This window comes from Chiloscyllium plagiosum, unplaced genomic scaffold (assembly GCF_037043375.1).
Source record: "Chiloscyllium plagiosum isolate Xiang-an unplaced genomic scaffold, Cpla_swu_hap1 HiC_scaffold_12, whole genome shotgun sequence".
In the NCBI taxonomy this organism is placed as follows: Eukaryota; Metazoa; Chordata; class Chondrichthyes; order Orectolobiformes; family Hemiscylliidae; genus Chiloscyllium; species Chiloscyllium plagiosum.
In genome coordinates this window covers 34888856-34914750 of record NW_028270150.1, presented here as the reverse complement: position 1 = coordinate 34914750, position 25895 = coordinate 34888856, and the positions used below count along the sequence as shown (strand labels likewise).

The 25895-nt window shown below is 42.1% G+C and overlaps 1 protein-coding gene across 1 annotated transcript in view; it reads left to right on the top strand.

Annotated features, from left to right (window-relative positions):
* Nucleotides 1-25895, top strand: part of LOC122555307 (T-box transcription factor TBX19-like) — a 62210-nt gene that overhangs the window by 31196 nt on the left and 5119 nt on the right. The window contains exons 4-7 of the mRNA XM_087992613.1: nt 101-162; nt 15696-15754; nt 16959-17144; nt 24707-24839. Of these exons, the coding sequence (XP_087848739.1) occupies nt 101-162; nt 15696-15754; nt 16959-17144; nt 24707-24839 (440 nt within the window). The remainder of the gene's footprint in view (nt 1-100; nt 163-15695; nt 15755-16958; nt 17145-24706; nt 24840-25895) is intronic.

The window sequence follows — 25895 nt, the reverse complement described above, 5'->3', positions numbered from 1 at the left end:
AGTAGCCTGTACCTTAGTGTTAATTGCCTTAAGATTTATATTGAGAATTCTTTGTATAATTCACTATCTACATTTTGGGTTTTATGTGTTTTGTCTTAAGGTTACAGCTCTGAAGATCAAGAACAATCCTTTTGCAAAAGCATTCCTGGATGCCAAAGAAAGGTTTGTCAACAGTAAGCAGTAAAATCATGCAATGACACTTTTTATGGATTGGTTGTTACTTGATGTCTCTCTTGTCTTTCTAATGATACGTTTACAATAATTTTAAAATATATTTTGCTGTATATTGCGCAAAGTAAAAATAATATGTGGGAAGCCACTATTATACTAAATTTATTTACATCTCCTTAACTGACGGGCAATATAACAAAATACCAGGGTGTAACAATATACAATGGTTGCAGTTTTGGTTTACTGGTAATGTGCCAATAGATTATAGAATATTACAGAATCGATAAGCCCCACAACTGGCAACACTGTAGTCCTGACTTAAAGAAAAATTAAACTGTAAAAATCCAATTGGGAGCAAGTAAAAAGGCATTCACTGGTATTAGAAGAGGTATCATGGTAAGTGATTTTTTAAATTCATCTATGGGATGTGAATGTCACTGGATGGCCAGCATTTGCTGACAAAAGCAATTTGGGTTTGAAAGTGGTGGTGTGCCATTTTATTGAAATGTATGTACCTTTGCATATATTGCTATTCCCTTTTGACAAGACATAGTGCCAGTACAACTACCTGTGAGTGTACAGTCAGGGAAATGACCTGCCAAGTTAGCACACATTGCTGGTTCCTTTTATCAGCAATTCTTTGTTCCTCAGAAATTAAGTTGCCATTTGGGACCAGTATTACATGTACAGAGTTCTTGAGAGTTTAATCACAAAAGGGGCATCTTACAAAATTGCTTTGTAAAGTTATGAGAAATGCTTAGGACTGAAGACAAGTCTCCCTTCAATTGTGCAACTTCCTAACATCATTAAATCTATTTGTTTGTACAGCTCAGTGCCTAAAATCATCGAGAGAACCAGGACCACAGCTGACCAGGAATAATAAAGCAGTTCTTGGACTTGAAGGGATATTATGAGTATAGACATGTTTACATAACTGGAGAGGTCATTTTTAGCCATCCTGCTGCAATCCAGCATGTATCCTCCCTTTGCTATAATCAGAGTCCATTTCAATATCCCAACAATAGGATATTAATTTCATAATCGGTTGTTTCAAACATTAAGAACATTTGACCTTGCTTACTTTAAAGCTGCTGTCCACAAAAAAATTGAAAAATCTGTTCCCTTTTCTTCCTGCAGATTCTTCTCAAGATGAGAGCCTAAAGAATTGATGGTTTAATGCATGTTGGGTCAAGCATTGCATCTGACTGCATTCTTTTTTTCAAAAGACGGTTGATAATCTGAGTGATACACAGATTATACAGCCTGGGTTTACCTCACATCAAGTTTGTTTTGAAGGGGAAGCATTCTATCAGACAAATGGCCCTACATGGTACAAAATTAATTTGGGAAAAATAGGAGGGCAGGCTTTGGTTATATGCTCATCATGGCCTATTACTACTCTTCAACTACTTGTTGCTGGAGCACACCAAACGTCCTTGTAAATAACCTTTTGTTTCTGTTTCTTGTTCATTCTCTACTCATTGCTAATGTGGTGTTTTGCTCTCTGAATGAAAAGTACCTGAAAACAAGAGAAAGAAGCTGAGGAAGCACAGGCAGATCCAGTTGCCTTGGTGTATTCGAGCAATTCATTCTCTTTCCCTAGATGAATACAAACCTATTGTTATGCACCAGAGGGCCCTTTTGATAATTCACAAACTGCACCGTTTTATACCTATGCAATGTGAGTATAAAAGAATTGACTTCGAGCCTGATACTCTTCAGCATGAGTCAGCACATTTCCCTCAGCAAACAATCAATAGACATTCATCTCACACAGGGACATAAACAGTTCATTCAGTAGCTCAAGCCTGTTCTGCCACTCAATGAGTTTGTAACTGATCTATAGCCTAACTCCATCCATATTCTTTAATATTCTTTGCCATGTAAGGTATCTATATCTGTGAACTTAGAGTCATAGAGATGTACAGCATGGATACAGACCCTTCGGTCCAACCCGTCCATGCTGACCAGATGTCCAATCTAGTCCCACCTGCCAGTACCCAGCCCACATCCCTCCAAACCCTTCCTATTCATATACTCATCCAAATGCCTTTGAAATATTGCAATTTTACCAGCCTCCACCACTTCCTCTGGCAGCTCATTCCATACACTTTTAGATTAGATTAGATTACATTAGAGTGTGGAAACATGCCCTTCGGCCCAACAAGTCCACACCGACCCGCCGAAGCGCAACCCACCCATACCCCTACATTTACCCCTTACCTAACACTACTTGCAATTTAGCATGGCCAATTCACCTGACCTGCACATCTTTGTGATTGTGGGAGGAAACCGGAGCACCCGGAGGAAATCCACGCAGACACGGGGAGAATGTGCAAACTCCACACAGTTAGTCGCCTGAGGCGGGAACTGAACCCGGGTCTCCGGCGCTGTGAGGCAGCAGTGCTAACCATTGTGCCGCCCACCGCCCTCTGTGTGAAAAAGTTGCCCCTTAGGTCCCTTTTATATCTTTCCCCTCTGACCCTAAACCCATGCCCTCTAATTCTGGACTCCCTGACCCCAAGGAAAAGACTTTGTCTATTTATCCTATCGATGCCCCTCTTAATTTTGTAAACCTTTATAAGGTCACCCCTCAGCCTCTGCTCCAGGGAAAACAGCCCCAGCCTATTCAACCTCTCCCTATAGCTCCATCCCTGGCAACAATCTTCTAAATATTTTCTGAACCCTTTCAAGTTTCACAACATCTTTCTGTTAGGAAGGAGACCAGAACTTCAACTGTTAATTGAACCAACATCTATAATTTTCAGAACGTTTCACATTTCTACATGGAGACAAGTTTTCAAGCTTCTCTCTTAATTCAATGGTGTATTTCAAAATTAAAGGCCATGTCCCGTATCCTACAGTCACCTACCAATGGAAAATGTCTCTTCATCGACCTACACACCTTTTTGAAAGCCTAAAAAAAAGTTCAATCCACTCATCTTTTTTACCTTCTGTATTCCTGTGAATACAAAACTACTTCATTTCCTCTGTTCTCATAATTCAATGCTTAGAGACCAAAGAATTCCATGGCTCTCACACTGATGCCATGCTCAAACACCAGTTTTTGAGGCAGACTGAAATAAGCTTGTAGCATGGAATTTAAACTGAATGATCATCTTTGCAACCACCGACCTTGGATTGGATGATTTACAGTTCAGTTTGTAGTATATGACACTATTCATAGGCTCCTTTTCAAGGAAAACGAGCTCATCCTGATTCACTGCCCCTCTTTGAGCTGTGGGTAGATACAGCAGGATTGGTACATATTCTGGTTAGCTGGATACCAGCAGAGTTAATGTTTTAGGTTCAGTGACCTTTCATCAAAACTCCTGAAACTCTAAAACTACTGGAGTTCTGCTGAAGGGTGACTGAACCTGAAGCATAAACAGAAATTTCTGGAAAAACTCTGCAGGTCTGGCAGCATCTGTGGAGAGAAACCAGATTAATGTTTCAGGTCCAGTGACCCTTCTTCAGAATTGATGATAGTTAGGAAAAAGATGTTTTTTATGCAAAAGATACAGTGGGGGAAGGGGTTAAGGAGTAAACAATAGGTGAACATAGAGCCCAAAAAGACAGAAGAACACTTTGACAGACAAAGGAATGGATAGCGGTCAGCCTGGGAAGATGAATAGCTAATATTGGGGACTATTAGTGGCTAACAATGAGCTGTGTGTAATAGCAGACCATGTGATAACAAGGCCTGGTGTGTAGGGATTGGGGTAAGGACATGGGAGAATGACTGACTGAACCTGAACTGTTGCCTCTGCTTTCTTTCCACAGATGCTGCTGGACCTGCTGAGTTTCTCCAGCAATTTCTGTTTTTATTGTAGAACTCGCAACTGCAGTTCTTGGTTTTACTTGAACATTTTCTTTTATAGTCTTACTGAATTAACAATGCAACAGAGGTACATCTTGTGCAACAGCAGTGTACTACAAGTGGTGGGCTTGTTAGTGGGTGAACATTTTGGTGATGGTGACCACAATTCTGTGACTTTCACCTTGGTTATGGAGAGAGATAGGTGCGCACAACAAGGTAGATTTTATAATTGGGGGAAGGGAAATTACGATGCTGTAAGGCAGGATTTGAGGAGCATACGTTGGGAGCATAGGCTGTCAGGGAAGGATGTGGTGGAAATGTGGAACTTTTTCAAAGAGCAGATACGACGTGTCCATGATATGTATGTACCTATCAGGCAGGAAAGAAATGGTCGTGTGAGGGAGCCTTGGTTGACGAGAGAGGTTGAATGTCTGGTAAAGAGGAAGAAGGAGGCTTACATAAGGTTGAGGAAACAGGATTCAGACAGAGCAGTGGAGGGATACAGGATAGCCAGAAGGGACCTGAAGAAAGGGATTAGGAGAGCTAAGAGAGGGCATGAAAAATCGTTGGCGGATAGGATCAAGGATAACCCCAAGGCATTTTATGCGTATGTGAGAAACCTGAGAATGACGAGAACGAGGGTAGGTCCGATCAAGGACAGTAGTGGGAGACTGTGTATTGAGTCGGAAGAGATAGGAGAGGTCTTGAACAAGTACTTCTCTTCAGTATTTACGAACGAGAGGGACCGTATTGTAGAAGAGGAGAGTGTGAAATGGACTGGTAAGCTAGAAGAGATACCTGTTAGAAAGGAAGATGTGTTGGACATTTTGAACAACTTGAGGATAGACAAGTCCCCCGGGCCTGACGGGATATATCCTAGGATTATGTGGGAAGCAAGAGAGGAAATTGCAGTACCATTGGCAATGATCTTCTCGTCTTCACTGGCAACGGGGGTGGTACCAGGGGACTGGAGAGTAGCGAATGTTGTGCCCCTGTTCAAAAAAGGGAATAGGGATAACCCCGGGAATTACAGGCCTGTTAGTCTTACTTCTGTGGTAGGCAAAGTAATGGAAAGGGTACTGAGGGATAGGATTTATGAGTATCTGGAAAGACACTGCTTGATTAGGGACAGCCAGCACGGATTTGTCAAGGGTAGGTCTTGCCTTACAAGTCTTATTGAATTCTTCGAGGAGGTGACCAAGCATGTGGATGAGGGAAGAGCAGTGGATGTAGTGTACATGGATTTTAGTAAGGCATTTGATAAGGTTCCCCATGGTAGGCTTATGCGGAAAGTCAGGAGGCATGGGATAGAGGGAAATTTGGCCAATTGGATAGAAAACTGGCTAACCGGTCGAAGGCAGAGAGTGGTGGTAGATGGTAAATATTCAGCCTGGAGCCCAGTTACAAGTGGAGTTCCGCAGGGATCAGTTCTGGGTCCTCTGCTGTTTGTAATTTTTATTAATGACTTAGATGAGGGAGTCGAAGGGTGGGTCAGTAAATTTGCAGATGATACGAAGATAGGTGGAGTTGTGGACAGTGAGGAGGGCTGTTGTCGGCTGCAGAGGGACTTAGATATAATGCAGAGCTGGGCTGAGGAGTGGCAGATGGAGTTCAACCCTGCCAAGTGTGAGGTTGTCCATTTTGGAAGAACAAATAAGAATGCGGAATACAGGGTTAATGGTAGGGTTCTTAGTCAGGTGGAGGAACAGAGGGATCTTGGGGTCTATGTACATAGATCTTTGAAGGTTGCCACTCAGGTGGATAGAGTTTGTAAGAAGGCCTATGGAGTTTTATCGTTCATTAGCAGAGGGATTGAATTCAAGAGTCGTGAAGTGATGTTGCAGCTGTACAGGACTTTGGTTAGGCCACAGTTGGAGTACTGTGTGCAGTTCTGGTCGCCTCACTTTAGGAAAGATGTGGAAGCTTTGGAGAGGGTGCAGAGAAGATTTACCAGGATGTTGCCTGGAATGGAGAGGAAGTCGTACGAGGATAGGTTGAGAGTTCTCGGCCTTTTCTCGTTGGAACGGCGAAGGATGAGGGGTGACTTGATAGAGGTTTATAAGATGATCAGAGGAATAGATAGAGTAGACAGTCAGAAACTTTTTCCCCGGGTACAACAGAGTGTTACAAGGGGACATAAATTTAAGGTGAAGGGTGGAAGGTATAGGGGAGATGTCAGGGGTGGGTTCTTTACCCAGAGAGTGGTGGGGGCATGGAATGCGCTGCCCGTGGGAGTGGTGGAGTCGGAATCATTGGCGACCTTTAAGCGGCATTTGGATAGGTACATGGATGGGTACTTAATCTAGGTTAGAAGTTCGGCACAACATCGTGGGCCGAAGGGCCTGTTCTGTGCTGTATTGTTCTATGTTCTATGTTCTATGTTCTATGTACACAACACATAATGGCATTATACTTCTTTTGGAAATAGATAGAATGTAGAACATTACAGCGCAGTATAGGCACTTTGGCCCTTAATGTTGCGCCAACCTATGAAACCAATCTGAAGCCCATCTAACCTTCATGATTCCATTCTCATCCATATGTCTATCCAATGAACATTTAAATGCCCTTAAAGTTGTCAGGTTTAATACTGTTGCAGGCAGGGCATTCCATGCTCTTACTACTGAGTGCAGAAACTACCTCTGACATCTGCCTATCACCCCTCAATTTAAAGCTATGTCCCCTTGTCCTAGCCATCACCATCCAAGGAAAAAGGCTCTCACTGTACACCCTATCTAAACATCTGATTATTTCATATGTTTCAATGAAGTCACCTCTCAACCTTCTCTCTAACGAAAACAGCCTCAAGTCCCTCAACCTTTCCTCATAAGACCTTCCCTCCATACCAGGCAACATCCTAGTAAATCTCCTCTGAACCCTTTCCGAAGCTTCCACATCCTTCCGATAATGCAGTGACCAGAACTGTTTGCAAAGTTCCAAGTGCAGCCGTACCAGAGGTTTGTGCAGCTGCAGCATGATCTCATGGCTCCGAAACTCAATCAATCTACCAATAAAAGCTAACACACCTGTTTGTCTTCTTAACAAGCCTATCAACCTGAGTTGGCAACTTTCAGGGATCTATGTACATGGATCCTATCTGCTATGATCTCTCTGTTCATCTATACTATCACAAATCTTCCCATTATCCCAGTACTCTTTATTCCTGTTGCTCCTTCCAAAGTGAATCACCTCACACTTTTCGACATTAAACTCTATTTGTCACCTCTCAGCCCAGCTCTGCAGCTTATCTATGTTCCTCTGTATCCTTCGGTACTATGAGGAGAAAGTGAGGTCTGCAGATGCTGGAGATCAGAGATGGAAATGTGTTGCTGGAAAAGCGCAGCAGGTCAGGCAGCATCTAGGGAACAGGAGAATCGACGTTTCGGGCATTCCTGAAGAAGGGCTAATGCCTGAAACGTCGATTCTCCTGTTCCCTAGATGCTGCCTGACCTGCTGCGCTTTTCCAGCAACACATTTCCATCTCCTTCGGTACTATCCAAAACTCCACCAACCTGATTGTCATCCGCAAATTTATGAACACATCCTTCTACGCCTTCATCCAGGTAATTTATAAAAATGACAAACAACAGTGGCCCCAAAACAGATCCTTGCAGTACACCACTAGTAACTGAACTCCAGGATGAATACTTTCCATCAACCATCACCCTCTGTCGTCTTTTAGCTAACCAATTTTTGATATAAACCACTGATTCACCCTCAATTCCATGCCTCCATATTTTGTGCAATAACCTACCATGGGGAACCTTAGCAATCACTTTACTAAAATCCATATACACCACTTCAACCGCTTTACCCTCATCCACCTGTTTGGTCATCTCAGAACTCAGTAAGGTTTGTAAGGCATGACCTACCCTTCACAAAACTGTGTTGACTATTCCTTTTTAGATGATGATAAATCCTATCTCATATAACCTTTTCCAACACTTTACCCACTACTGAAGTAAGGCTAACAGGTCTATAATTACCAGGGTTTTCTCTACTCCCCTTTTTAAACAAGGGGACAACATTTGCTATTCTCCAGTCTTCTGGCACTATTCCTGTAGACCATGATGACATAAAGACCAAAGCCAAACGCTCTGCAATCTCCTCCCTGGATTCCCAGGGAATCATAGGATAAATCCCATTTGGCCCAGGGGACTTATCTATTTTTATACTTTCCAGGATTGCTAACACCTCCCCCTTCTGAACTCAATTCCATCTAGTCTAGTAGCCTGTATCTCCGTATTCTCCTCGACAACATTGTCTTTTTCCGGTGTGAATACTGATGAAAAATATTCATTTAGCCCTTCATTTATCTCCTCAGAGTCCGCACAACTTCCCACTACTATCCTTGATTGGCCCTAATCTTACTCTAGCCATTCTTTTCTTCCTGATAAACCTATGGAAAGCTTTAGGGATTTCCTTGATCCTATCTGCCAACGAATTCTCATGTCCCCTCTTGGTTCTTCTTAATCTCTCTTTAGGTCTGTCCTGGCTAAATTATAACTCCTCAAGCCCCCTAGCTGAGCCTTCATGTCTCATCCTAATATACACTGCCTTCTTCCTCTTGACAAGAGATTCAACTTCCTTAGTAAACCACGGCTCTCTTGTTCGACAACTTATTCTCTGCCTGACAGGTACATACTTATCAAGGACACGCAGTAACTGTTCCTTGAATAAGCTCCACATTTCAATTGTGCCCATCCTGTGCAGTTTCCTTCCCCATTCTATGCATCCTGAATCTTGCCTTAATCACATCACTATTTCCTTTCTCCCAGTTATAACTCTTGCCCTGCGGTATATACGTATCCCTTTCCATTGCTAAAGTAAACATAACTGAATTGTGGTCACCATTGCCAAAGTGCTCACCTACCTTGAAATGTAACACCTGGCCAGGTTCATTACCCAGTACCAAATCCAATGTGGCCTTGCCCCTTGTTGGCCTGTTTACATAATGTGTCAGGAAACCCTCCTGTATACATTTGACAAAGGCTGACCCATCTCAAGTACTCGAATTATTGTATTTTCAGTCAATATTTGGAAAGTTAAAGACCCCCATAACAACTAGGGCACGGTGGCACAGTGGTTAGCACTGCTGCCTCACAGCGCCAGAAACCCGGGTTCAATTCCTCCCTTGGGCAACTGTCTTGTGGAGTTTGTACATTCTCCCCGTGTCTGCGTGGGTTTCCTCCGGGTGCTCCGGTTTCCTCCCACAGTCCAAAAATGTGCAGGTTAGGTGAATTGACCATGCTAAATTGCCCATAGTGTTAGGTGCAGGGGTAAATGTAGGGGTCTGGGTGGGTTGCGGGTCGGTGTGGACATGTTGCGCTGAAGGACCTGTTCCACACTGTGTAAGTAATTTAATCTACCCTGTCACTCTCGCTCCTATTCAGAATCATCTTTGCTATCATTTCCTCTAAATCTCTGAAACTATTCGGAAGCCTATAGAAAACTCCCAACAGGGTAACCTCTCCTTTCCTGTTTCTAACCTCAGCTCATACTACCTCAATAGATGAGTCCTCAAAGTCCTTTCTGCCACCTGTAATACTAACCCTGACTAACAATGACCCCCACCCCTCCTTTTTACCATCTTATCTGTTTTTACTGAAACATATAAATCCTGGAACCTGCAACAACCATTCCTGTCCCTGCTCTATCCATGTTTCTGAAATGGCCACAACATCGAAGTCCCAACTACAACCCATGCTGCAAGTTCACCCACCTTATTCCGGATGCTCCTGGTGGTGAAGTAGACACACATCAAACCAATTTCCTGCTTGCCGGTACACTCTTGTAACATTGAAACCTTATTTTTGACCTCACCACTCTCAACCTCCTGGACACTGCAACTACAATTTAGGTCTCATTCCCCTGCTGAATTAGTTTGAACCCTCCTGAAGAGTATTAGCAAACATTCCCCACCCCCAGGATATTGGAACTCCTCTGGTTCAGGAGTAGACCATTCTGTTTTTAGATGTCCCACCGAACCTTGGATGAGCTCCCAATTATCCAGGTATCTGAAAGCCTCCCTGCTGCACCATCCCTGCAGCCACGTATTCAACTCCTCTCTCTCCCTGTTCCTCGTTTCGCTAGCACATGACAAGGGAAACGAACCAGATCTAATAACTCTGTTTGTTATAGCTCTAAGATTCCACCCTAGCTCCCTGAATTTCTGCCTTAAATCACGATCCTTTTCTTACCTATGTTGTTAGTACCTATGTGGACCATGATTTGGGGCTGCTCCCATCCCCTCAAGAATCCCAAAAACACAATCAGAAACATCACGAACCCTGACACCTGGGAGGCAACACACCAACTGTGAGTCTCTCTCGTTCCCACAGAACTTCCTATCTGTCCCCCTAGCTATGGAGTCCCCAGTGACGAATGGTCTGCTCCTTTTCCCCCATCCTTTCTGAGCAACAGGGACAGACTCTGTGCCAGAGATGTGTACTCCATGGTTTACCCTGGTAAGTCATCCCCACCCAACAGAATTCAAAACAGTCTACTTTTTGTTGAGGGGAATGACCACAGGGGATCCCTGCACTGCCTGCCAGTTCCCTTTCCGTCCCCTAACTGTAACCCATCTGCCTTTTTCTTGTACCTGAGGTGTGACTACCTCCCTGTAACTCCACCTCCTGAATGATCTGAAGTTCATCCAGTTCTAGCTCCAGTTCCCTAATGCAGTTTTTGAGAAGCTGGAGTTAGATGTACCTACCACAGATGAAGTTAGCAGGGACACTGGAGGTGATGCTTACCTCCCACATTCTGCAGGAGGAACATTCAATTGCCCTAACCTTCATTCCCACTATTCTAAATTCCAATGCCCAAATATTGTTTTGGGTAACGCAACCACCCAAATATATTACTTCACATACTCAGCAGTCCTGTGTCCACTCCTGCTCCCATGTATGCTCCCCCTATTCATGAGGTAAGTTTTAAAATTAACGATTAACCTTCCTGTTGGCCCCCGAGCCGACATTCCTGCTCTTCCTGCTGCTGAAACAAAAAAAAATTGATTTCTGCCATTATGTGTATGTTTTGTAATACTGGTGTACTATGCTAAGGTACAAGTTGTTCTGTTCACAGAATACCACATCACATGCATTGCTTAGTGCAGAGTCATTCATTCATTCATTGTTAGTCAATGAGGTTAATGAGGGGACGGTGGGTGAAACACTCAGTAAAAGTGAAAAGAGAATGGCTAATGTGTCAGCATCAATCAGGAAGCAGCTGCTGGTGGGATCAGCTCCACGTGTATAGCTTAGCAATTGATACAACACAGGACCTGCCTTTGCGAGGAAATTACTGAATAGGTAAAAGGCCTTCCAAACAACTCTGATCTTGTACAACACCTGATATCTCCATGGCAATGATAATATATCCACTTAGGGCATATGGAATTCCACGGCCATCTGCAGACGAGGGTCCAAGATTGAGAGCTCAAGTCATACTTTTTACTGAATACTGTGAATGGGATCATGAGGATATTGAACTCTAAACTGGTGCTTGATTTTGCACATCAACCTCCTGCATAGTGCTCCAGAGGCTGATCCCGAAGTAGATCGTGGGCATCCTAAAGAAACCTCCCATAGTGGAAGTACAAACAGAAGAAAGCACTGATTAGATTATTTCTTCGAAGAGGAACTGCATATCTGTTGATTTCATTCAGCCTCTCCAAGGATTCGTGAGGCAGAGGAGAATGTGGATACTCTCTTCTTCGGCTTCCTATACAGTCCTTCAGGGTCAAGAATAACTAGCTTCCATTCTAGCTTGGTGGATTCTGAGATGGATGCTAAGTTCAATGCATGATCTGTAGACTCTGCCATATATGTTGCAGGTGCTTTCAGATATCCAAGTCTCTGAATCATATAGGAGTGTAGGGCTTGTCATCTGTTTGGAATAGCACCAATTCCTGCATCTTGAGCAACAAAGCCATTTCTATTCTGTAAGATCTCAGAAGCAGCTTTCTTGGTCATGATTATGCATCATACAAGTTAGTTTCAATGTATGAAAATCATAAAATGCAAGCAGAACAAAGTGTTGTGTTTTTCATTAGTTTGCATTCAGAATAAAGTAAAGAATTACATTTTTTCAAAATATTCATTACCTTCTTTTGAGAATGGGTGGAAAAGTGGATAAACATCCTCAGAGGAGGGATGAAGGATTTTTGTTTGGATTCAGCAAAAGCTGACTGCACTTTTATACCTGTTAAAATGCATACATACCTAATCCAGGTGTGATTTTGCCTGGGATGGGTTTGCAGGTCATAATGGATTGCATGAAGAGTGAGTATGGAGGTGGCCTGTTAAAAGTCTCACCTCAGTCCTCTAATGCAGCATCCCAGCTCCCAATATTATCTATCGGTCCCTTCTACTTCACCTCTCACTCTTTGTTACCATTGCCCCCTTGGTTGGATTGTCCCCTCAGATCATCCCATACTACCTCCATGCCCTTCACCCACTTCCATGCCACCCCATGCTCTATTAGAATATCAAGCCACCTTCAGGTACTCCCATGTATCCAGCATTGTTTTTCACCATAGCACACTACATTGAGTTATGGCAATAGCAATGGGTATTATTTAAAAGTCATGGTGAAAGAATTAATCTGTAACAATCTAGTACAGTATCTGCAACACCATCACACCGAGCATGGGGTTCCCCCCAGGGCTGTGTGCTCAGTCCACTCTGTTCACCCTGCTGATACATGACTGTGCACCGATGCACAGGTTGAATCACATCATCAAGTTCGCTGATGATATGACTGTAGTGGGTCTCATCAGCACGAGTGACGAGTCAGCATATAGAAAGGAAGTGCAGTGGCTAACAGGCTGGTGCAGAGCCAACAACCTGTCTCTGAACATGGACAAGATGAAAGAGATGGTTGCTGACTTCAGGAGGGCACGGAGCGACCACTCTCCACTGAACATTGATGGTTCCCCCATGGACATCGTGAAGAGCACCAAATTTCTTGGCGTACACCTGGCAGAGAATCTCACCTGGGCCCTCAACACCAGCTCCATAGCCAAGAAAGCCCATCAGCATCTCTACTCTCTGTGCAGGTTGAGGAAAGCCCACCTCCCACTTCCCTTATCCTCACCACATTCTACACAGGGTTCATTGAGAGCACCCTGAGCTGCTGCATCATTGCCTGGTTCAGGAATTGCATCATCTCTGATTGTAAGACCCAACAACAGATAGTGAGGACAGCTGAGAACATCATCGAGGTCCCTCTTCCCTCCATTCCACGCATTTATGCCACATGCTGCATCTGAAGGGCTGATCATTGTGAAAGATCCAGACACCCCTCACTCAAACTCTTCTCCCTCCTGCCATCTGACAGAAGATACCAGAGCATTTAGTCTCTCACAGCCAGACTGTGCAACAGTTTCTTCCCCCAAGCCATCAGGCTTCTTAATATAGTGTGATCGGACTCTTTCCCATCTGAAATTTTTAGCACAACTTCAAATTGCTGATAGAAAAATGTCTTTTACTTATCATTCTTCTATTGCACTGTAACTTGCTTGTTTTATACTGATGCACTTTATGCTGTGTATGAGTGTGTAGTTTGTGCTGTCCATGTAGCATCCTTGGTCCTGGAGGAACACTGTCTTGATTTTACTGTGTCAGTTGTATATGGTAGAAATGACAAATAAAAGCTACTCTATTCTACTCTACAACCTGTAATTCAAGCACTCTATCATTGATATTGAAAAGCCAAAGAAAATATACACCACTGCAAAATATATTGTAATCTTATAAGTTCCTATCCGGTTTAAAATCAATTGAGAAAATATAGCCAAGGCTTTACGGTCATTGCAATTTTGTTTTAAAGTTCAATTCATTTTTAAAGCAATAGATGACCTACTAAGCTGAAAGTCATTATCTAGCTTTTGAAAGCCAAGCATTCATAATGGCTACAGCTGTCTTAACAGAAGCTTCCAACTACATTGTCTAAAACTAGCAGAATAAAATTCTGCTCAATTTTAATTTCAAAATAAAGTGGCTGTCAGTCAATGAGGGCTACAGTGCTTTTTTTCAAAAGTAGGAATTTACTAAACAAACATAACCATCATACCACTTAAGTCCAGCACAAAATATTACAGTAGATGCTGACAGAACATTTTTCTTTTTAACTTTTTTTCTGTGATTTGGCACTTTTGACAATGGGAAAAGTAGCAGAATGTGAGACAATGATTACATATTGCTGGTTAATCTACGGGTCAACTTACCTTTGCAATAGAGAGCCTGAGGATGAATTACTGCATTAAAAACCTTACAATGCAGCATTTAATAGTGACATTCAAATGTGTTGAAACATTTGCACACACCTTTCCAAATGCATCTGACTCCCAGCAGTCTTCACTTCCCCCAACTGTCTTCCCCATTTCCATTGGAAGTTTTTCCTCTCAAGGAAGTGTGTGTGTTTTTTTTTCAGGATTACAAAACCCACACCAGCACATGAAAATAGTATAGTCTGTAAGAACAAAAAGAAATTCCTATAGTCTCATAACAGGGTCTCTGGCCTGAGAAGAGGTGTATGTATGATTTAAGGCCTACCTGAACTACAAAAAAGGCAAGATGAAAATGGTTTCGGGTGGAGAAGGCACAGAAAAATTATTTTTCCATCAAAAACAAAACTAAATTCAGCATTTCATCACCCAGTTTGCACTTCTATTGGGAAACAGAAATTTGGCCAATATGTGAGTTGGAATGGTATTTAAGGATATGTTTCATAATGTTCTAGTTAACTGTTGTTGTTGAAGCTGACCAGCCTGGACTAGATAGTATAACTAAGGTGACAGTAACTGAGATGGACAGGTATGTTAACCTTGGTCTATAATTATGCATTCTGATTGAAGGAAGGAATGGTACATAGCACCTGTGGTATATTCATACCTATCTATCTTAAAATCTGAATTAATTAATCTCCCTTCTGTAATTCTTGAAAAGTTGGAACTCCCACAGGAATTAGCATCTTACAAATTTTGTACAGATCAAATTGCAACAGTGCTTAAAACTATGTTAGGCAAATAAGAGATAACTAACAGCCTTGCATTGCAAAGATGTGTATTTATTATTTTCTTGCCATTCCTAATCACCCAAAATGGGTGTTAGATTGCCTTGTTGAACTACTGCATTCCATGTTGGTGTCAGTACACCCACAGTGCTGTTTGGAAGGTAATTCCTGGATTTTGATCCAGCGACCATGAAGAAACACAGTACAGTTACAAGTCAAGCTGCTGTGTGGTTTGATCGGCACCTTTTAACTTATGGTCTTCCTATGCATCTTCTGCCCTTGTCCTGCTAAATGGTCATGGGTTTCAAAGGTACTGTAAAAAGGTATATAATAATGCATATTAAGGGTTTTTTAAACAAAACTTTAAACAAAACTTTCTCACCAGTAAGCAGCTGGTTGATTCCCAATGCTGAGGCTATTTGTGCACCAACAAGTCCGAGTTATCAATACTGTGCTGCCTTACATACTTAGGAAAGAGAGCATCCAGTCAGACACTAAGGGTACCTGCTTATACTGGTAACCTGCTCTATAGCAGTAAGTGAAGTTCAGTTATATGATCAGAGGCCCTTTGTTTTGGCATGGAGAAAGCCAGGATTTATATATTGTTTTAACTGAATGATGGAACAATTAGGCACAAAGCTCTTCCAAGGTCTATAATTCCAAAACTTTATCTGAACTCTTACAGAGCCAGTTATAAGGATTGCACAGATGACTCTGAAAGTCAGCACATAAGTTATTCTCAAAGTAAGTACAGTATTAAATTTTGAATAGGCATGGTAATATGTAAAACATTGGTGCGATAATGACCATTGAGTTCAGTAATGACTAGATTATTGGAGCTATGAAGGAGATGGTTTTATAGTTTCTCTGGATGAATTGCAGGGAGGAAGTGAACTGGGTGTTGTTAATTGAATCTGGAATGATTAAAATACAGTACCTATGTATCTTTCATGTTTAGAGCATTGGTGGTGATTTGACTTTTTTTTAATTTCTAAAAACAAGCCATTATTTATTTTGCCCTGGTGGTATTTTAAAATCTGACTCTTATTTATACACCAAAATCTTATCTGTAGCAAGAAATAGATGCAACATTTATATTATTTTCATTCAACTCTGTATGTTCTCAATATGACATAGAAATGTACTGCACAACCTGGATACTGCATGTAATTATTTCACTGGTAAATTCTGAATAATTCATATTATTTATGGATGAAGCTTTGTTTTGGGTATCCATAGGCACTGCATAATTCTACATTTCAAAAAAAAAAGCATCCAACATAGATAATATTTTCAAATTCGAAACCTCAGGGACAGCGTCAAATTTGAGAACATTGCCTGAGTTCTGGCAATTTCTTTGATAAATTGTTAAGACCAAAGAGCATCCAGAGAACGAGAAAACAATGCTATAAAAGGAAAATTGTTAACAGACAGATTTCATCCATAATTACATTGAGAACTTCTTTCAGGTTTAGTTTTGTTGTAAATGAATACCTGCACTCCCTTTCTTTCTATAATTCAGCCTATAATACTGAATTTCTTATGAAGACATAAGATCACGATGATTGAACCAAAATTATAATTTATTTTATTGCTTACTGCGCAGTTTAATAGCAGCTGCTTTGAGATGAGAAGTCTAAATAGGACATTTTGCAAAAACACATTCTCATTTTTACAACATTTTTTGTCTGTTTTCCAAAATTGTGTTACTTTCAAATGCTGAAATCAACAACCTTCTTATCCTAACACACATTTTATTGCAAACTAAATATTAAAATTTAAGAAAGACATAAATACCAATACTTTAGAATTTTAAAAAGTTATTTTTTGATTACATAATGGAAGTATAGTGCAGGCAGAATAGTTGATGTAAAACGATTAAGAACATAATTTCTGAACTATTATCTTCACTGATTTTACTGGAATTATTCTTTTTTCTTCTCACCAGTAAGCAGCTGGTTGATTCCCAATGCTGAGGCTATTTGTGCACCAACAAGTCCGAGTTATCAATACTGTGCTGCCTTACCGCTGCCTAGTGCCCATGGGTACCATAGCTGTGAACGCTATCCCTCACGGCACAGGCACCTTGCCAGTCCATATCCAACATCCTACATACACAGAAATTACTCAACAGGTAAGATCAAACCTATTAATTAAACTGTCAATTGATGGATTACACTGATTAATCAGCAATAGTAATTCACCATTTGAAAATGCTTTTACAAAACTATGAAACATACAATCTGTAATGGATTTAAACCATTAGTGGTTTAATTATTTTAACGAGTTAATTGATGTTTATTATAGGAACCGCAGTAGACCATTCAGCACCTCAAGGCTGTTCCGCCATGGCTGATCTGTGACTCAACTCCATATAGCTGCCTTTGTCCCATATGCCTTAATATCTTTGCTTAACAAAAACAAAACAATCTCAGACTTAACATTAGCAACTGATTTGGCAGAATGCCTCATCATCAGAACTTTCAAACAAGCACTAAGGTGTAGCTTGGTTGATGATGAGGAAGACACTTCCTGTCAAATTGTTCGTGTACACACACCTGGGTTCTCTATGCTACTGTACAGTGCCCTGGAGAAAGCTGCTGTGGTGAAGAGACTGTCACACATCTCCTTCTAAAATGTGCCTGTGCAAAGAAACTCTGGAGAGAAATGTTCTGTTGTGTTGTTAAGATTTGAACCTGAGCCCCTCTGTGATGCACAAGTCTATGCTGTAGGGGCATCCCATGGATTCACACTGAGACAAACATCAACTCTGACTGGAGGACCATCCACTCAGTGAAAAGTGCTCTTTGGTCTAGCCCCGAAAATATTGGTCTTCCAGTGCAAAGAATTGTCCGCAATCCAGTGTTGAAGACTGGCACATTCCCAGGTCTAGGCCAACATGAAACAAAGATCTGTGGATGCTGATGATCAGACACACAAAAAGAAATTGCAGGAATAGTTGCAGAACATGAAATGTTAACACTGCTTTCTCTCCACAGGTGCTGCCAGACTTGCTGAGTTTCTCCAATAATTTCTGTTTTGGTCCAGGACTTTTTGTTGAGTGAATAATAGAATCATATGGCGGCCTTGCACCTCTTCAAGCCCATATTGCCAAAAACATACTACTTTCCGGCACTCGTCCCACTTTCCTGCACCAGGCCCATAGTCTTATCACAATTAAAGTGCTCTTCCGAATTCTTTTTAAAGGTTGTGAGGTTTCCTGCCTTTATTGTCCTTTAAACTAAGGAGAAAAGTTGTTTTCTATTCACTATTCCCTTGCCATACTAATGGCTAGGGCAGCTATCACAAAGACACAATGAGGAAAGGTCACTGCTATAGAGTTTCTGCCACAGTGTACTGAGTGGCTGCTAACTTATAAAACTCTTCAGGGTATATGTGTGTAACAAAATGCATATAGCTTTGGTTATAATGAATTAATACTGCAATTTGTAATTGGATTGAAGCAGCTACTGTACTCAAACACAATCCCTAACCTCATGGCCTGACATCTCATAATGTTGTGGTTCTGTTCGCCAAGCTGGAAATTTTTGTTGCAAACGTTTCATCCCCTGTCTAGGTGACATCCTCAGGGCTTGGGAGCCTCCTGTGAAGTGCTTCTGTGGTGTTTCCTCCGGCATTTATAGTGGCCTGTCCCTGCCGCTTCCGGTTGTCAGTTTCAGCTGTCCGCTGTAGTGGCCGATATATTGGGTCCAGGTCGATGTGTTTGTTAGTGGAGTTTGTGGATGAGTGCCATGCTTCTAGGCAGACGCGCACAACAGACTTCACAAATACAGACAAGAAATTGCGTGCCAAAAGTCGTTAATTTCAAAAACCACTAATCAGGAATGGACCCAGACCATAGAACGGGCTGTCACCATAGGACAGAACAGGACCACACACCGCAAAAAAACTAAAAGAAAAAATGGCCAAACTAACACACAACAAAGAGGACACCACAACACACACCTGGGTTAAAAACCTCTCCACAGACAGCTCACAGACACGGAAAGAACAATACTGGCCAAGGGACTCAACTACAACCACAGGGACGCCAAGACAGCAGACTTCCTAGCAGCACTAGAATGCACACTCAGGAACAATGGACTGACAGAAGAGACACAACAAACAGTGAGGCAAAGTATCGTACCTCTGATAACAAGGAAAAGACAAACACGTAACCTCAACACCAAGGAGAGGGAAGCACTAAAATCACTAAGAAACGATAAGAACATAATCATACTACCAGCAGACAAAGGCAGAATGACGGTCATCCTGGACAAAGCAGAATACACCCAAAAAGCACAACAACTACTTGCAGATACCAACACCTACCAAAAGAGGGAGTTTGACCCCACCCCACAGCTCACCAATAGGATAAATAACACACTGAGGAATCTACAAAAAAACGGACAGATAACCAGGTCGGACCTAACCTAGAAGCATGGCACTCATCCACAAACTCCATCAACAAACACATCGACCTGCACCCAATATACCGGCCACTACAGCGGACAGCTGAAACTGACAACCGGAAATGGCAGGGACAGGCCACTATAAATGCCGGAGAAAACACCACAGAAGCGCTTCACAGGAGGCTCCCAAGCACTGAGGATGTCACCTAGACAGGGGACGAAACATTTGCAACAAAAATTTCCAGCTCGGCGAACAGAACCACAACAACGAGCACCCGAGTTACAAATCTTCACCCAAACGTTGAATATCTCTTACTCCACATTACCATCAAGCCGAGGGATTAACCCTGGTTTAGTGAAGAGTGCAGGAAGGTATGCCAAGGAACAGCACCAGAACTGGGATGTCAACCTGATTAAACTCCAAAACAGGACTACTTGCGTGTCAAACAGCAAAGCAGCAAGTGACAGACAGGAGATTCCAAACTAATGGATCAGATCTAAATCCTGCCACAATCAGTTATGAATAGAGACAGACAATTAAACAAATCACTGGAGAAGGACGCTCCACAAATATCCCTATCCTCAATGTTTGAAGTGCTCAACAAATCTGTGTAAACGTTGAGGCTGAAATATTCGCAACAATCTTCAGTCAGAAATCTGAGTGGATGACCCATCTTGGCCTCCTCCAGAGGTCCCAGCGTCACACAGTTCAGTTTTCAGCCAATTTTATTCACATGATATGAAAAACCAGCTGAATGCAGTGAATGCTATGTGCCCTGACAACATTCCAGCAATACTTCTAAAGATTTGTGTTCCTGAACTTGCTGCACTCCTAGCCGGGTAGTTCCAGTAGAGCTAAAACATTCTTGTAACCACTTGATAATGTGAAAAATTGTCCAAATTTATCATAGAGCCATAGAGATGTATAGCTCGGAAACAGACCCTTCGGTCCAACCTGTCCATGCCGACCAGATATCCCACCTGCCAGTACACACTGTTGCTACTGAGGCCATATTCCTCCAAACCCTTCCTACTCACAAACCCATCCAGATGCCTTTTAAATGTTACAATTGTACTAGCCTCCACCACTTCCTCTGGCAGCTCATTTCATACATGGACCACCCACTGCGTGAAAAAGGTGCCCCTTAGTTCTCTTTTATATTTTTCCCCTCTCACCCTAGAAAACTAGTTCTAGAAAATAGAGTCCAAGCCCCAACCATATTTGTCAATTTCATCAATGACTGTCCCTCCATCATAAGGTCAGGTGGGGTTGTTCACTGATAATTCCACAGTATTCAAAAATATTCGTGACTCTTCCGATACTAAAGCAATTGATGTCCAAACTCGGCAAGACCTGGACAATATTCAGCTTTGGATTAACAAGAGATAAGTAAAGTTCACAACACACAAATGCTAGGCAATGACCATCTCCACAAAGAGACAATCTCACCATCGCCCCTTGACATCCAATAGTGTTACTATCACTGAAGCTCCCACTACCAACGTTCTGGAGTTATCATTAAAGATAAACTGATCTGGACTGGCCATAAAAATATTGCGGCTACAAGAGCAAGTCAGAGGCTGTAAACCTAAGGAATTATATACCTCCTGTGTCCCCAAAACCTTCTCACCATCTTTAAGCCAGAAGTCAGGAGTGTGATGGAACACTGCCCACTCCCCTAGATGATTGCAGTTTCAACATCACTCAAGAAGCTTGACACCTTCCAGGACAAAGCAGCCTGCTTAATTGGCACCACATCCAAAAACATTCATTCCTTCCACCACTGGCCTCAGTAGCAGCAGTGTGTATTATCTACATGATGCAGCAGTTCGCCATTCTCCTTAGATAGCATCTTCAAAATCCACAACCACTAGAATGGCAAGAGCAGCAGATACATGGGAACACCATCACCTGCAAGTTCCCCTCCAAGGCAGTCATCATCCTAACTTGGAACTCCACTGCTTAGCCTCTGCTGTTTATTCAGTATCGAAATTTCGGAACACTCTCCCTGATGGTACTGTGGGGATTCATGTATTGCACAGAAATGCATCACTTCAGAAGGCAGTTTACCAGTCTTATATGCTGCTAGGAACAGGCAATAAATGCTGGATCAGCAAGCAATGTCCTCATCCAGACAATGAATGAAAGAAGAGTGCAAAATGCTCGATTGAGAAACATGCTATTTTCTGTAATGTACAAATTGAAAAGTTTGTAGATATTTTATTAATAAAGTATGTTTTTGCAAAGAAAAGACAAAAGAAGGGAGAAGCAAGAGGTGAAAAGCAATGAAGTTGTCATTCTGTTATTTCATTAAAAATATAATGGATATTTGTAGACAGAATTTAAATTAGGAAAGTCAAAATGATTCAGACCTGGTTGTACAGTCAACTTTAAATGGCTTCAGGGAATATTTTTAAAAAGACGACAACATCAATTAAGGCTTTAGCTAATGCATCTGGTTAAAATAAAGATATTGTAGGTGCTTCCTGTTAAAAGAATATCGTAACTGTACATTCTTAAGAAGAAATAAAAGAAAAGAAAATGGTGCATTCTTATTTTTGCACAGTTCTTAAATTAAAAAGCTTCTCCAAACTTCTTGCCACATTTCCATTATAGCCATATTGAAGAAACTGCTGCTCACCGTCTCCTTCCCTAACCTTCCCACTCCACCTACCCTTCCATACATTAGTTCGCTCCCTGTCTTTACTTCTTTCCATCCCACTCGCTGACTCTCCTGCTCCCTCCCAGCCACTTGCAATTTCACTTGCTTCTCACTCTTTCCCTATCTCTCCCAAGCCCAGAGATTCGGGAAAGGCATTGGTGAGGGAAGTGTTGAGTGGGAGGGTAGGGGAACAGGAGAGGTGACATAATACCAGAAGATATAGGAGCAGAATTAGACCATTTGGCCCATCAAGTCTGCTCCACTGTTCAATCACAACCTTTTTGTTTCTCAACCCCATTCTCCTGCCTTTTCCCCATAAACTTTGATCCATTTACTAATCAAGAACCTATCTATATCTGTCTTAAATATAGTCAATGACTTGGCCTCCACAGTCTTCTGTGGCAATGAGTTCCACAAATTTACCTTGAGCTGAAGAAATTCCTTGTCATCTCAATTTTAAAAGATTGTCCCTTCATTCGGAAGCTGTCTTTCGAGTACAAGTCTTTTCTACTAATGGAAACATCTTCCCTATTTCTACTCTATCCAGGCCTTTCAGTATTTTGTAAATTTCAATGAGATCCTCCCTCATCCTTCTAAACTCTATCTAGTACAGACCTAGAGTTCCCCATATGACAAACCTTTCATCCCTGGGATCATTCTTGTAATCCCCTTGTGTACCCCCTCCAAGGCCAGCAAATCTTTCGTGAGATTTGGGGCACAAAACTTGAATTGAATTGAATTGAATTTACTGTCATGTGTACTGAGGCACACTGAAAAGCTTGGTCTTGTGATCAAGACATGCAGATCACATAGTTAAATAGCATAGATAAGTAAATAATAGATAAACAGCGGCAAAAACAAAAACACAGGTACAGGCGAATGCTAAGAGTTTGTGAGTCCATTCAATACTCTAACACCAGGAGGGTAGAAACTATTTCAAAACTGGCTGGTGTGTGTGTGTGTTCAGGCTTTTGTACCTTCTCCCCGATGGTAGAGGTCGTGAAAAGCATCGCCAGGGTGGGATGGATCTTTGAGAATGCTGGCAGCCTTTCCTTGACAGTGGGCCATGGATTCTATCGATGGGAGGTTGGCCTTTGTGATTGTCCGGGCCGAGTTCACCACTCTCTGTAACTGTCTCCGATCTTGAATGGTATAGTTGCCATACCAGGTAGTGATGCTCTCAATAGCACACCTATAAAGGTTGGCAAGGGTATTCACCATCATGAAACTTTATTGCTGGAACAGCACAGCAGGTCAGGCAGCATCTAGGGAACAGAAGATTCGACGTTTCGGGCACATGCCCTTCTTCAGGAATGAGCAGAGAGTGTTCAGCAGGAGAAGATAAAAGGTAGGGAGGAGGGACTTGGAGGAGGGGCGTTGGAAATGTGATAGGTGGAAAGAGGTCAAGGTGAGGGTGATAGGTCGGAGTAGGGTGGAGGCGGAGAGGTCAAGAAGAAGACTGCAGGTCAGGAAGGCGGTGCCGGGCTGGAGGGATTCGGCTGAGACAAGGTGGGGGGAGGGGGGGATGAAGAAACTGGTGAAGTCCAAGTTCATCCCCTGTGGTTGGAGGAGTTTCTTCATCCCCCCTCCCCCCACCTTGTCTCAGCCGAATCCCTCCAGCCCGGCACCGCCTTCCTGACCTGCAGTCTTCTTCTTGACCTCTCCGCCTCCACCCTACTCCGACCTATCACCCTCACCTTGACCTCTTTCCACCTATCACATTTCCAACGCCCCTCCTCCAAGTCCCTCCTCCCTACCTTTTATCTTCTCATGCTGAACACTCTCTGCTCATTCCTGAAGAAGGGCATGTGCCCGAAACGTCGAATCTTCTGTTCCCTAGATGCTGCCTGACCTGCTGTGCTGTTCCAGCAATAAAGTTTCAGCTTTGATCTCCAGCGTCTGCAGACCTCACTTTCTCCTATTCACCATCATGCCAGATTTTCTCAGCTGCCTGAGGAAGAAGAGATGTTGTTGGGTCTTTGTAACCAGTGCGTCCACATGAAGAGTCCAAGAAAGCTTGTTGTTGATGACCACTCCCAGGAGCTTGACACTTACCACTTGCTCACAATATTCAAAATGCTGCCTGACCACTGTCTTATATAGTCTCAGCATTTCATCCCTGCTCTTGCATTCTAGCCCTCTTGAAATGAATGCTGATATTTCATTTGCCTTTCCCACGGCTAACTGAACCTACATGTTATGTTAAGCAAGAAGGTTTGAGAAGGGAGGAGGACAAAAAGCATACTGGAAATTTGGGAGAGGCAATGACAATGAGGTAAGTTGAAAGAGTTAGAAGTGCAAGTTATTAAGAAATTGGTAAGGAGTCAATTAATGTCAAAGTTACGAGTCAGAATTGTAGTCAAACCTTTTATGCTTACTTACGAGAAATTTGTTTTTGTTAAGTATACTTTTGTTTCATAACAATTTTGGAATACAAAATAAATCATATTGCATTCTGAAGCACAACTTGTGAAACGTGTTCACAAGTCCACAACCCTGACCTCTAAACTGAGTAATGAATTTACTGATGTTAGCATCCGAATGGGAAGGAAACTGGGTGACATTTTTTAATTACAAATACAATCTGATTGATTTACTCATCAGTGTTATGTTTTACCAAGTGTCCATTTCAGAAAACTCCAACAACAGCCTTCAGGCTTTACCAGCACATGACAACTGGTCAACGTTGCCACCTCCACCATATGCCAACATGTTACCAGTGACTCATACAGCTGGAACTGGATCTAATGCCAGGTGAGGTATACAGGTCACATACATGGGTAGGATTGTTCCGGGGTTTACATTATTATAGATGATGAGATTTCTAAACAGGTCATCACACTTCTAAAATTCTTATTATTAATACCACTTTATTGTGGAAATTCAATTGACGTAGAAGTATTCAGCTTGTTGCATTTGGCATCTTTTTGTTTCATTTAGGCAGTGCAGGTGACTGAGGTGTCAGTGGGGGAGCACTTTGGGGCCAGTGACCATAATTCTACTGTTTAAAATAGTGATGGAAAAGGATAGACCAGATCTAAAAGTTGAACTTCTAAATTGGAGAGAGGCCAATTTTGATGGTATTAGGCAACAACTTTCAAAAGCTGATTGGGGGCAAATGTTTCCAGGTAAAGGGACAGCTGGAAAATGGAAAGCCTTCAGAAGTGAGATAACAAGACCCCAGAGAAAGTATATTCCTGTTAGGGTGAAAGGAAAGGCCGGTAGGTATAGGGAATGCTAAATGACTAACAAAATTGAGGGTTTGGTTAAGGAAAAGAAGGAAGCATATGTCAGGTATAGATAGGATAGATCGAGTGAATTCTTAGAAGAGTAGAAAGGCAGTAGGAGTATACTTAAGAGGGAAATCAAGGAGGGCAAAAAGGGGACATGAGATAGCTTTGGCAAATAGAGTTCAGGAGAATTCAAAGAGTTTTTACAAATGCATTAAGGGCAAAAGGCTAATTAGGGATAGAATAGGGCCTCTTAAAGATCAGCAAGGCAGCCTTTGTGTGGAGCCACAGAAAATGGGGGAGATACTAAATGAGTATTTTGCATCAGCGTTTACTGTGGAAAAGAACATGGAAGATACAGAATATAGGGAAATAGATGGTGACATCTTGAAAAATGTCCTTATTACAGAGGAGGAAGTACTGGATGTCTTGAAAGGCATAAAAGTGGATAAATCCCCAGGACCTGATCAGGTATACCGTAGAACCCTGTGGGAAGCTAGGGAAATGATTGCTGGGCCTCTTACAGAAATATTTGTATCATTGATAGTCACAGGTGACATGCCAAAAGACTGGAGATTGG